General features: G+C 46.9%; 1 protein-coding gene across 5 annotated transcripts in view; it reads left to right on the top strand.

Moving 5' to 3' along the window:
- DOP1B (DOP1 leucine zipper like protein B) overlaps positions 1 to 12,467 on the top strand; it is a 98,923-nt gene that overhangs the window by 41,944 nt on the left and 44,512 nt on the right. For all 5 annotated transcript variants that reach the window (XM_066370248.1, XM_066370247.1, XM_066370245.1 and 2 more), the window contains 5 exons: positions 2,117 to 2,236; positions 5,854 to 5,956; positions 6,567 to 6,758; positions 9,447 to 10,113; positions 12,106 to 12,377. In XM_066370248.1, coding sequence (XP_066226345.1) covers positions 2,117 to 2,236; positions 5,854 to 5,956; positions 6,567 to 6,758; positions 9,447 to 10,113; positions 12,106 to 12,377 — 1,354 coding nt within the window. The remainder of the gene's footprint in view (positions 1 to 2,116; positions 2,237 to 5,853; positions 5,957 to 6,566; positions 6,759 to 9,446; positions 10,114 to 12,105; positions 12,378 to 12,467) is intronic.

Here is a 12,467-nt window from a genome sequence, read left to right as displayed (position 1 = left end):
TGTGTGTGGGGGGTCAGGAAGTGGAGCCAGGGGACATCAGTCATCAGAAGATGAGTGGGTGGGTGCGGTGTCAAATCCTGAGGACACCCAGGACCCTTAGGGCAAGGGGTAGTGGGGTTTGGGAGGCAGAATGTTGACTTAAAGTGTCTAGTTATCTATCAGCCCTATGGTTTGTTTTGTTCTTTTTAAGATAGTACAACCTCTTTCTTGTTACTTTTCTCTTGATATAATTTCTTTGACATTGGGTATATTGAAATTTTAAATCAGTTGGAAGGCCCTGGCTGGGTAGCTCTATTGGTTAGAGCATCGTCCTGATATGCCAAAGTTGTGAGTTCAATCCCAGGTCAGGGCATGTACAACAGTCAACTGATGAATACATGGATGGGTGGAACAATGGATTGATGTATCTCTCTCTCCTCCATCCCTCCCTTCCTCTCTCTCTAAATTCAATAAATAAAATTTTAAAAGAAGAAAAAAATTACTTGGAAAATTTTTCTGGTTTATTAATTATAAGTGTACCAAGAATTCTTAGTGTTTGCTTTTTTTCTCCCCAAGTAGTATGTTTTTCTGAATAAGAAAACAGTACATGCTGATTTTAGAATATACCAATATTTGAAGGTATCAAGAATAAAGATATTTCTTTCTAGATTTTCAGTGTGTGTGTGTGTGTGTGTGTGTGTGTGTGTGTAAAAGAGAAAGAGATGCCTGTCTTCTTTTTTTTTTTTAACAGGGACAGAGAGAGAGTCAGAGGGATAGATAGGGACAGACAGACAGGAATGGAGAGAGACAAGAAGCATCAATCATCAGTTTTTCGTTGCGACACCTTAGTTGTTCATTGATTGCTTTCTCATATGTGCCTTAATCGTGGGCCTTCAGCAGACCGAGGGGAAGAGAGAGAGAGAGAGAGAAAGAGAGAGAGAGAGAGAGGAAGGAGAGGGGGAAGGGTGGAGAAGCAGATGGGCACTTCTCCTGTGTGCCCTGGCCGGAATCGAACCCGGGACTTCCACACACTGGGCCAACACTCTACCTCTGAGCCAACTGGCCAAGGCCTATATCACATTCTTTTTACTACAGTTCTTAAGCTTATTTCTAAGAAGATGTATCAACATAGTGTTTAGGATGACATGCATACTCCTATTTAAAAATGGTGATAGGCCCTGGCCGGTTGGCTCAGTGGTAGAGCGTCGGCCTGGCGTGCAGAAGTCCTGGGTTCGATTCCCGGCCAGGGCACACAGGAGAAGCGTCCATCTGCTTCTCCACCCCTCCCCCTCTCCTTCCTCTCTGTCTCTCTCTTCCCCTCCCGCAGCCGAGGCTCCATTGGAGCAAAGATGGCCCGGGCGCTGGGGATGGCTCCTTGGCCTCTGCCCCAGGCGCTAGAGTGGCTCTGGTTGCGGCAGAGCGATGCCCCGGAGGGGCAGAGCATCGCCCCCTGGTGGGCAGAGCATCGCCCCTGGTGGGCGTGCCGGGTGGATCCCGGTCGGGCGCATGCGGGAGTCTGTCTGTCTCTCCCCGTTTCCAGCTTCAGAAAAATACAAAAAAAAAAAAATTTAAAAATGGTGATATTTTTATCTTTAACTGAGTTTGCCAGTCTCTCTAGAAAAAAGGTATGTTTTGTTTTTTTATTCAATGGAAGGAAGGCAGGCAGAGAGGCAGACTCCCACATGTGCCTTGATCAGGATCCACCTGGCAAGCCCACTAGGTGACCATGCTCTGCCCCTCTGGGGCATTGCTCTGTTGCTTAGCAACTGAGCTCTTCTTAGTGCCTGAGGCAGTGGCCATGGAGCCATCCTCAGTGCCCAGGGCCACCTCACTCCAATTGAGCCATTGCTGCAGGAGGGGAAGAAGAAGCGAGAGGGAGAGGAGTGTAGGGAGAGGGAGAGGGGTGTAGCGAGAGGAAGAGAGGGAGAGGGAGAGGGAAGCAAATGGGTGCTTCTCCTGTGTGCCCTGACCAGGAATCAAACCCAGAACATCCACATGCTGGGCCAGCGCTCTACCACTGAGCCAACTGGCCAGGATGAAATAAGTTATAAATGGTAAAATGAATTATTCAAACATGATTTTCTTGTCATACAGGGTTTTTGTAGATGTATTTACAAATATCTCTCTTCCTTTACAGTGCAATAAAAGAAAACAGAAATGCTTCTGAGATTGTTAAAACGGTGAATTTGCTGATCACTTCCCTGAGCACAGACTTTCTCTGGGATTATATGACAAGGTGTTTTGAGGATTGCTTTAGGTGAGTATCCAGGTCAGGATAATGAACATTTAGGAAGAATTAGAGGGTTTCATTGTTTTGTAGCTGCTTATTGTGGTCAGATTACATGTACTGGCTAGCTGGATGCTGACTACATGATTGGAAAAAATTCACTTAAAATTACAATAGAACTTAAAAGAACATTGCCATGACACAGTTCATGTAATCTTTGCCACATAATTCTGGAGCTTCTTTATTAAAGTCGAGCTTTAGAAAATCCTCTGCATTTTCTAGTCATGGATGAAATCTACTTCCATCACACGGTTCTCCCGGAGGCTTGGCCTCTGAGAGAAGCTTGCTTTTGTGGCTCTGTGACTGGATAGTGTGTGTTTGAAATCATCAGCCTCCTTAGATTCTTACTGAAATCCGGTATAACTGATCAGATAAAAGCATTAATGTTTTAAGCTGCTGTAATAAGCTTTATGTCACTTTGAAGCTGGCAAATTGCACCAGCTCAGAATTTCTGGGGGTGGTGTATCTGGGAATAGCCTGTTCTCCCGCCCAGCCCCTTCCACATCCTCCTCCCTGCTGAGGAGTGATTAATCACTTAGCCCTGCTTTGTCCTGTGAGCCAGGCAGCATAACTCCACCCTTGCCACGCCCCATTGAAGAGCTCTGTGCTAGCTGTCTCCCAGCAGCTGTCCTGGAAGCTTTGCCGTCCTCCAGTCTTCAGGCCATACTCAGCAACTCTTCAGGACAGCCCAGAGAAAGTGGGCACTCCTGTCATATCAGAAAGCCGAGCCCAGAGACAGGAAGTACCTTGTGTGGCATTGCATAGCTTGTTAGCGGCAGCTGAACTTAGAGCCCAGGAACACCTGACGTCCTAGCTGCTCCTGCTACGCTGTCCTGGCCTCTAGAGCCAGGCGCCAGCAGGCATTCAGACCTGTGGTGGTTACATTCATTGTGATTGGATGAATCCATGTGTTACCCGTGAACTCATGAGACCTCAGTTCTTGTCTTCTTGAAGGAAAGAATTCAGTCAGGAGACTGTGCAGCAAGTAAAGCAAGAACTTACTGGCCATGTAGGAATACACTCAGAAGGGACTGAGCCAACAAAGAAAAGGGGGCCTTCGTGACAGGTTCACGGGGTTAGCCTGGGACAAGCTGCTGCTGCTGCCCACTGTTTCCCAGATTGCAAGTCTCGTGGGGTCCCTTATTGCTTAGGAGAAAGAGAGGGTCAAGGAAAACATGCTTCGGGGAAGAAGAGGAGGAGGAGGAAAAAGAGGAAGGGGAAGGAACAGGCTTGCTCCCAGAAGGGAGAACATGCTGAGTCCTTATCCTAAGGACTTTTAAGGGTGGAGAGCTTAGGGAGGTTCCAGGGGAGGATTTCAACAGAATATTCATCAGCTCTCCAAGTGTATCCTTTTAGGGTCGTGGTCTCCACTGATTATGCAGTGCCAGGACAGGTCATTAGTCAGTGCAGCTGGTCCTGAGGTCAGCCATGGCTTCCCTTTGTCTGGTTTTGCTGCTTTTCTGGGCCTGGAGCTGAAACACAACTGAGGCCTAGGTGTTATCCCTGGGGGTTAATGCTTGAGCACTATTCTCCGGCCCCCTTATTTCCCCTCTAAGGGGTCTAAGGCACCTCACTAGCAACATGTTAGGGGAGGAAAGGTCAGGGAAGGGTACAAAGCACATGACCAGTGAGATGAAATCGGGGGATCTAAACTGCATGATCAGCAACATGCCAATGGGGCAAAGCTTGCCCTGGGGCGAGGTTCTTGTTTTCTCAGTTTTGCCTGTTGTTAGGCACCCAGCACTTTCCACCCCGGTGGCCTTCTGTACCTGGCCCATCATCCTTGCTCTGCTTATGTCTAACTGCCTACCAGATGTGGACAACAGCAGGGCCATGTTATTGAAGCTACATTGTGGTCAGCTTAGTTCCATTTCAGAGTTACAGGGTCTGCTTTCTTTGAAAAAATTATGAAACATTTCAGATATAGAAGAAAGGACAGGGAAGAATGTCAGACACAACACCCATTGCTGAATTTACAGAGAACAGTTGGCCATTGCTTTTCAGATTTTTTTTTTAAAAGGAATAAAATGTGGCTGCCAGGATAGTGCTAACTCCCCACCATTTTTCTCCATTCATCCCAGTGTTAAACTCTGAAATTTTCTTTAGTGCAGATGCTACTGTGGTACCCACCTTTGTCCTGTGCACATAGGCTCAGGTTTCTATAGAGCAGATGCCTAGAAGTGAAATCACCAAGCTGTGTGTATTTACAATTCTTCCATCATTCTCAAGGTCTGATAAACTCCAATGTAATGAAGCCATAATTCACAATGGAGAAAATGAACTTGGGTCGAGTTGTACAGTGATAGCTAGATGTAAGGCCGGTGACTGAGGCCAGGCAGGTCCACATCGGATCTGGGCAGACAGTAGAGAAACTGTGGAGCCGGAAAGCATTGGGCCATTCTAATAGAGTCTCGCAATGGCGGACGAGCAAACAGGCAGAGAAAGCCACCTCTCAGGTGAATGAACAGTAAAAAGATAGTCCTTTACAGTGGCGGGCAGGCAATCCGACATTCGCCCTAAGGGCAAGCACCCGTAGCCTTACATAGACTGTACACACGTGGCGTTGCCATGAGCTCATGTACTAATCAGGCAAAGTACAAGCAAGCAAGCGTAATACAGCTATTTTCCCAACACTAGATGAACCAAAAATTACTCTGTTTTGAGGACTAATATATTCTTTGTCACTTATGTTTAACCAATTGCCTATTCTTTTTTTTTTTTTTTTGACAGGGACAGAGAGAGAGTCAGAGAGATGGATAAATAGGGACAGACAGACAGGAATGGAGAGATGAGAAGCATCAATCATTAGTTTTTCGTTGCAACACCTTAGTTGTTCATTGATTGCTTTCTCATATGTGCCTTGACTGTGGGCCTTCAGCAGACCAAGTGACCCCTTGCTCGAGCCAGCAACCTTGGGTCCAAGCTGGTTAGCTTTGCTCAAACTAGATAAGCCCGTGCTCAAGTTGGCGACCTCAGAGTCTCAAACCTGGGTCCTCCACATCCCAGTTCGATGCTGTATTCACTGCGCCACCACCTGGTCAGGCCAGTTGCCTATTCTTTTAAAACGAAGTGCTCAGTTTAGGTGTAAGTTACGCTGCCACCAGCAGCACTGAGCCGTGGAGTTACGCCTCTCTAGGGAAGCTGGAGAGTCCGGGCAGCCCATGTGGATGAGCTCTGGTGTCTCATGGAGCCCGTCTCAGATTGCTCCTTCAGAGAGCTGACGGGTGTGCAGCCTGCGCCTGCTCTAGCAGGCTCCTCCCCTGGGAACAGGCCTCTGGTCTGGGTCGGCGGCCTGGAATGGTTGCCAGTGCCGGCGCTCCAGATCTGCTGGGTGTGGGTCCCACGTGGACATGCACCACCCTCATCTGAATTGATGAAGTTCATGTCAGAGTGAACCCGTTTAAGAGGCAACAGATTCAAGACACTACTTATTTTTTACTTCTATATTAGGTTCGGAGCACCAAAGCTTAGTGAAGCTGTCTTTCCTTATATTTGAAGCAGAATAAGTAGTTTCATTGAAAATTAAATGCTTGAAATTATTGTATGAGAGAGAATTGATCTGTTTTTCTCTCCTGGCACTGCCGTAGACCAACAAAGCGGAGTCACGCCATTGGGAACAGCATCAGCCCTCCGCCCACGGTCTCGGAGCTCTGCACCCTGCTCGTGTTCCTTCTGGATGTCATCCCCTTGGTAAGGCCCTGGCCTCCTATGGATGGCCCTACACTTACTGTTACGTTTTTATTAGTGTTGTCAGCCTGTTTAAGAAACCTAAACTTAGTAAAAAATAGTTATACAACAACACGCAGCAGTTTTCAGGTTCCTTCCAGCATAGAAGACATAGCTGGATGTAACCTCTTATATGTTCTGTGTCTTATTTAAAAAGGGTGATAGCTTCCTGGCCAGTTACACGTGGGCTGAGCTGCAGGTATGTAAACCAGACGGGGAGTGGGGCACCACCCTGGGCTGCCCTTCTTCAGGAGTGGGAGTAAATGTATTTTCTATTTAAAACTATAGTAGTTGGCCAGTTTCCTCAAAGGAAACTGATTTCCTTGATGTAGAAATAAATGTGGCAGTGATTTTTCTATTAGAAATGGGAAAGGCACTTGAAAGGAGAGAATGAAAGACCATTGATTTTTCCAGATCAAAAAGAAATATTACTTTGTTTTCTGATTTGGATTAACGGGAACCTGCCTTATACTCTAAGAGAATGGCACTTCCTGACAAGCCGTTCTGAGGTGTCTTATTCCCTGGTGACTGTGCACTGAGAACCCATTAATTAAATCGAGTCTTTATTTCACAGGAGCTGTACTCGGAGGTACAAACCCAGTACCTCCCGCAGGTGCTCAGCTGCCTGGTGCAGCCTCTGGCTGAGGAAACGGAGGCTCTGAGCTTATCTGAACTCACACATGCTTTGAAGACATGTTTCAAAGTGCTCAGCAAGGTCCAGATGCCACCTTCGTACCTGGATGCGGAGTCCACAAGTGGAAACTCAGTATGTGCTGGGAGCGGCTGAAATGGTTCTGAGCTGAAGGGAGCTCATGCCCTCCTGGGAGGAGGGTAATCACGGTCGGTTAGCTAGGAATGAGGCCTGGAAGATGAGTACGTAATACCTACAAAGGAATTCTCAAATCCTCACTGTACAGAAGTTTTTTGCATGGCCATTAACTCCCCTCCCCTCTGCCCACGTCCTGTTCGTTCCCTGCCCAAGCGCAGAACTACAGCTCATGGTTCAAGACGGCCTACCATCTGACCATCCTATGGGCTGGTTTGTATGTGAATAATTTTTTTTTGCACATTTTATTGATTTTAATTTATTGTGTTTACTTAGATTCAAGTGTCCCACCAAATACATCCCCCCCCCGTGTTCCCCTCAACATCCCCCTTGCCCCCTCCCCCCACACCCTCCCCCCTTCCATCGAGGATTTGCTGTCCTGCTCTCTATAACGCTGTGTTAAATGTATATATAATTTCACTAATCTCTTTCCCTTCTCTGATCCCATCCTCTCATCCCCTTTCCCTCTGGTCCCTTTGATCCTGCCACTGCCTCTATTCTGTTCCTCAGTTCACATTGTTCATTGGATTCCTCAAATGAGTGAGGTCATATGATATTTTCCTTTCTCTGCTTGGCTTATTTCACTTAACATAATTTGAAAATATAAGTGAGGGATTAGTTTCCTTGGACTGCAGCAACTTAGTGCCACACGGAGTGACTTGAATGACAAAGTTACTGTCTCGTGGTTCTGCAGGCAAGAAATCTGAGAGGGACGTGTCACCAGTATTGATTTAGTCTGAGGCTGTGAGGGAAGGTCCTGTTCCATGCTCCTCCCAGCTGCTGGGGTTGCTGTCAGTCCTTGCTGTTCCTTGGGTTGTAGACACATCCCCCATCTCAGCCTTCATCTTCCTGGGGCGTCTTCTCTGTGTGTCCATATGTCCTATATGTCCTCTTTTTGTCAGGACACCAGTCCTTGGATTAGGGTCCCACTCTAAGTCCTCATCTTAACTTGGTCATCTGCTGGGAGCCTCTTTTTAAACAAGGTCATGATTACAGGTACTGGAAGTTAGCACTTTATTGTTTTTTATGGAACGCAAGTCAACCCATAACACACACTGACTTTGCTTTTGCTAGTGGACACTTTTCCATATTGCTGTATGCAGAGGTATCTTACTCTTTTTAAAATTTCTGCATGGTAGTCTACATAGTATGGCTTTAGAATTTCTTCAGCCACTCTCTGTTGATGCCATTTAGGCTTTTCTAGTTTTCGCTCTCGAGCAGTGCTGCCGTCCACGTCCCCGTGCAGCTATTCACAGCTGTTCCCAACTGCGAGTGTTTCGGGAGGATCAGTTCCCAGCAGCGGGTTGCAGTCAAACTGCTTTCTTTCTAAATTGAGAGAGAGGCCACCAAACTGTCCTCTAAAAAGACTAACACAGATTCACAAGCAATTTGAGGTCCAGGGTCTTTGAATTATTTTTATTTTCTACTCTGTCTGGGGATTGGGAAATTGTGCCCTTGAAATCTGCCTGGTACAATGGCAGGCAGGTGTGTGAACAGACTGAACAGCGAGGCTTTCCTGGGAGCCGTGCGTCCTGTCTGCCTGACGGCACTGGGTCTCAGCTCACAGATTGAGGACAGGTTGCTACTTCAGTGGCTAGGTAAGATCTTAGGTTTCTCCAATAGCTGTTCTAACTATTGGAGAAAAAGATCCTAATAATGATTTAAGACATAAAGCTTAAGTATGTGTCATCTACAAATTTTAAAAAGGTCTCAAAAATTGCATAATACTCTTCATTCTTTCCCAGAGAGTACCGTGGGTTAAGTACTGAGGCATTTTAAATTTAATGTTGTATTATCTAAGTAACAGGTGAGAGAAGAAAAGAGGTTGATTGAGGGAAGGTTGACATGTCATCACTTTGGAAAAGCCACAAAAATAGTAGCAGGTCTTTGCATTACGTTTTGTTATAACGTTGATGAGATGCCATAGGAACTTAACTGTTGTTTATATCAATCAGCCTATTGCAAGATTGCTTTCCTTATATGTCATTTTTGCTTAAAGTCACAGAACCTACTGATGATATGAAGTTAGGACTTACTATACGCATCTGTGTATATGTGTTTTATTGAAGTGTGTGTGTATAATAACTTTGTTCTGGCTTTTTTCTCTTGTTTCTTCATGCCTTTACTTTACCTTCAGCCCACTTTCCTCATTCACATCATTAAATCTGTCAGAAACTGTTTTTCACTAACTTTTTTAATACCGAAGAATCTAAACAACTCACCACCAGCCTATCCAAAGGGCATGGTGGTCTGCCTGCCTCCTCCTGGGAGTGTGTGGCGGGGACACCTCTCTCCTATCTATGTGCAGTCTTGATTTTATTTTATTTTATTTTAAATATTTTTACTTAATGATTTCAGAGACAGAGAAAGGGAGAGAGATTGAGAGATAGAAACATTGATCTGTTTCTGTGCCCTGACCTTTGCATATCAGGACAATGCTCTCACCAGCCGAGCTATTCGCCAGGGTGCCACCTTCCTTGATTAAACACTGTCCACAGGGGTTCTCTTAGTGCAGAGAATTGGAATTTTAAAAACCGGGAATTGTACATTTACAGTTTGCCTTGTTTGGCTAATACTTGAATCCCCTGCTCTTAAAAGATGCACATCACAAACTTCCATTTTTTGCAGAATCCAGTAAAAGATGAAAACAATGAAATAATTTTAGACACAAGGGCAGTGGTCCCAGGTGATGAAGACGCTTTGTTTCCTGCACTCAGATCTGAAGACAGTGGGATCGGACTTAGTGCGTCCTCGCCGGAGCTCTCTGAGCACTTGAGGGTGCCCAGAGTCTCTCCTGAAAAAGATGACATTTGGAAGATGGGCGGGAGTATGCAGAGGACGTTTTTTTGCATCCAGGAGCTAATTGCCAACTTTGCCCACAAGAACATTTTTGGAATCCAGCTAACGGCGTCTGGGGAGGAAAGCAAGGCTGGAGAGCTTGCAGGCCTGCAGGACGAGGAGCCCAGCCACGGCGGCAGGAAGAACTCATGGGAGGCCAAGCCCATCAGCGTGCCCCAGTTTAAGCAGATGCTCTCAGACTGGTTCACAGTTCGAGGGTCTCCATTTAAGACAAAAAATGTGGAGCCGCCATCACCTTTGCCCAGCAGCCCTGGCCAAACAAAGGAGGGAGACTGGGCCGTGGAACAGGTGGTTGCTGACCTGGGGAGCTCCAGAGAGGGTTGCAGGGAGGCCTTCGCTGCTGCCTGCCACCTGCTGCTGGACTGCGCCACCTTCCCCGTCTACCTGTCCGAGGACGAGACGGAGCAGCTCTGCGAGAAGCTCTTCCAGCTTCCCGGTGAGCGGGCGGCCTGCAGCAGCCATCTCGGGGACACCTGGCACTTAGGCTTCCGATGTTTCCAAAGGAGCTGGGCTCATATTAGCCAGGGAGGAGCGAGGCTGCATTCGTTTCCTTCTGTTGTTTCTAATTAGCTGTGTGTGCAGGTGGCAGATTGGTAAGGCTGGGTCTTTATTTTTAAGTGTTCGGTGTCACCCCATTAAAAGGTCTGGAATATAAGAGGTGCTTCATAATAGCTAGTAAATAGACTAATTTACCTGTTGTTAAAGGCAGGTGCATTAGTCTGCTTGGGCTGTCATAGCAAAGTACCACACACTAACTGACTTCAGCAACAGAAATGCTTTCTCTCAATCCTGGAGGCAGAGCCTGAGGTCAGTGTGTGGGCCAGGCCAAACTCCCTTCAGATGTTTTGGGAAGGATGTGTTCTGATCTCCCGGCTCCTGGTATCTCCTTGGCTTGTCTCACTGTAACTCTGGTCTCTACATGTCCTTCTCTCCTCATGCATGCCTGGGTCCACATTTCCCTTTTAGGACACCTGTCATGTTAGGGCCTGCTCTACTGTGACATCACTGTAGCTAATTATGTCTGCATCTAACATGTCTCCAAATAAGGTCCCATTCTGAGGTCCTAGGATTAGGACTTCAACATAAGAATAGTTGGGGAACACAGTTCAACCCATGGTAGGCAGTGTCTTAGCCCAGGCCACCCCAACAGAATACCATAGACTGAGCGGCCTAAACAACAGAACTTGGTTTTCTCATAGTTCTGGGGGCTGGAAGTTCAAGATCAGAGTGCCAGAGTGGTCGGTTTCTGGTGACATCTGTCCCCTGGGTTATAGCCACCTTCCACCTTCTCACTGGGTGCTCACTTCCTGCAGTTATTGGGGGGACCCTCTTTGATGTCTCTTTATTTTACTTTTATTTTTTAGTTTTGACAGAGACAGAGAATCAGAGAGAGAAACAGATAGGGACGGACAGGAAGGGAGAGAGATGAAAAGCATCAATTCTCAGTTCTTCATTGGGGCACCTTAGTTGTTCATTGATTGCTTTCATATGTGCCTTGATTGGGGGACCGGGGCTACAGCAGAGCGAGTGACCCCTTGCTCAAGCCAGCAACCTTGGACTCAAGTCAATGACCCTGCACTCAAGCTGGTGAGCCTGCGCTCAAACCAGCAACCTCGGGGTTTCAAACCTGGGTCCTCCGCGTCCCAGTCGAACACTTTATTCACTGCGCCACCGCTTGGTCAGGTTCTGATGCCTCTTTTTAAAGGCTACCCATCCCATTTGAAGTCCCCGCACTCAGGACCTCATCTAAACCTAATTATCTCCAAGAGGGTCCAGCTCCAAACCATCCCGTGAGGGCTTGGGGCTTCAACATGAATCTTAGACAGATACAATTGAGTCTGTAAGCAGACAATGAGCACTTCAAAGAAGAAACAGCAGGGGGGGGGGAGAAGAAAAGGGGAAGGAGGAAAAATAGCCAGGTTTGGTGGGACAGGGCAGAGATTCTCTGCCCTGCAGTCCTCACTGTAAGTTCCCAGCGCACTGCATCTCAGCTCTGGCTGCCAGCAGCCGCGTAAGCCGGGGAATTGCATTGAAAATTGGTGTTTTCCATCTATTTTTGCCCCTTTAAAGCCAATGCCATGTGCCATGCCACCAAGAGAGCCCTGATAAAACATTTTGAACCCTGTACCAAATCGTGTGAATTTTACTTTATATGAATTTTACTATATGTCAATTTTTAAAAGAAACATTTTGAATTATTTCAAAGCCCTGAGATTGACATTGGTAGAACTCAAATGATTTGACAAGCTTATGAAACCAGGCTCAATCTCCCTTGTCCTCTGGCCCTGAGTGGTGACTGTGCGCCATGTCACCACCAGGAGGTTCAGGTGGCCTCCCGGATCTCAGGGTGTCTTAAAATCTTCACTTTGCTGTGCAAGTCTCACATGGTTCTATCTGTCCCCATCCTCTCTGGTTGACTTCCTTGCAGGAGCCAGCGATCCTGTGTTCCCATTGTGGCTGAAATCCCTCATGACTATTTGCTGCTGTGGGACGGACTGCTACCTGCAGAACGTGGCTATCTCCACTCTGCTAGAAGTGATCAACCATTCCCAGTCCCTTGCACTTGTCATCGAAGACAAGATGAAGCGTTACAAGAGCTCCGGGTACAATCCATTTTTTGGCAAGCTACAGATGGTGACGGTGCCTCCCATTGTGCCAGGAATACTGAAGGTCATTGCAGAGAAAACAGACTTCTATCAGGTATTCCTGTGGAAAGAAGGTGGGTGGGATCCTCTTCCAGACCATTTATGGAAAAATGTCCCTCAGGCTGTCGTCTCATGATAAGGAATG

The sequence above is a fragment of the Saccopteryx leptura genome, chromosome 2, assembly GCF_036850995.1.
Source record: "Saccopteryx leptura isolate mSacLep1 chromosome 2, mSacLep1_pri_phased_curated, whole genome shotgun sequence".
Lineage (NCBI taxonomy): Eukaryota > Metazoa > Chordata > Mammalia > Chiroptera > Emballonuridae > Saccopteryx > Saccopteryx leptura.
Note: the sequence above shows the minus strand (reverse complement) of the source record. Positions and strands in the feature narration are given on the sequence as shown.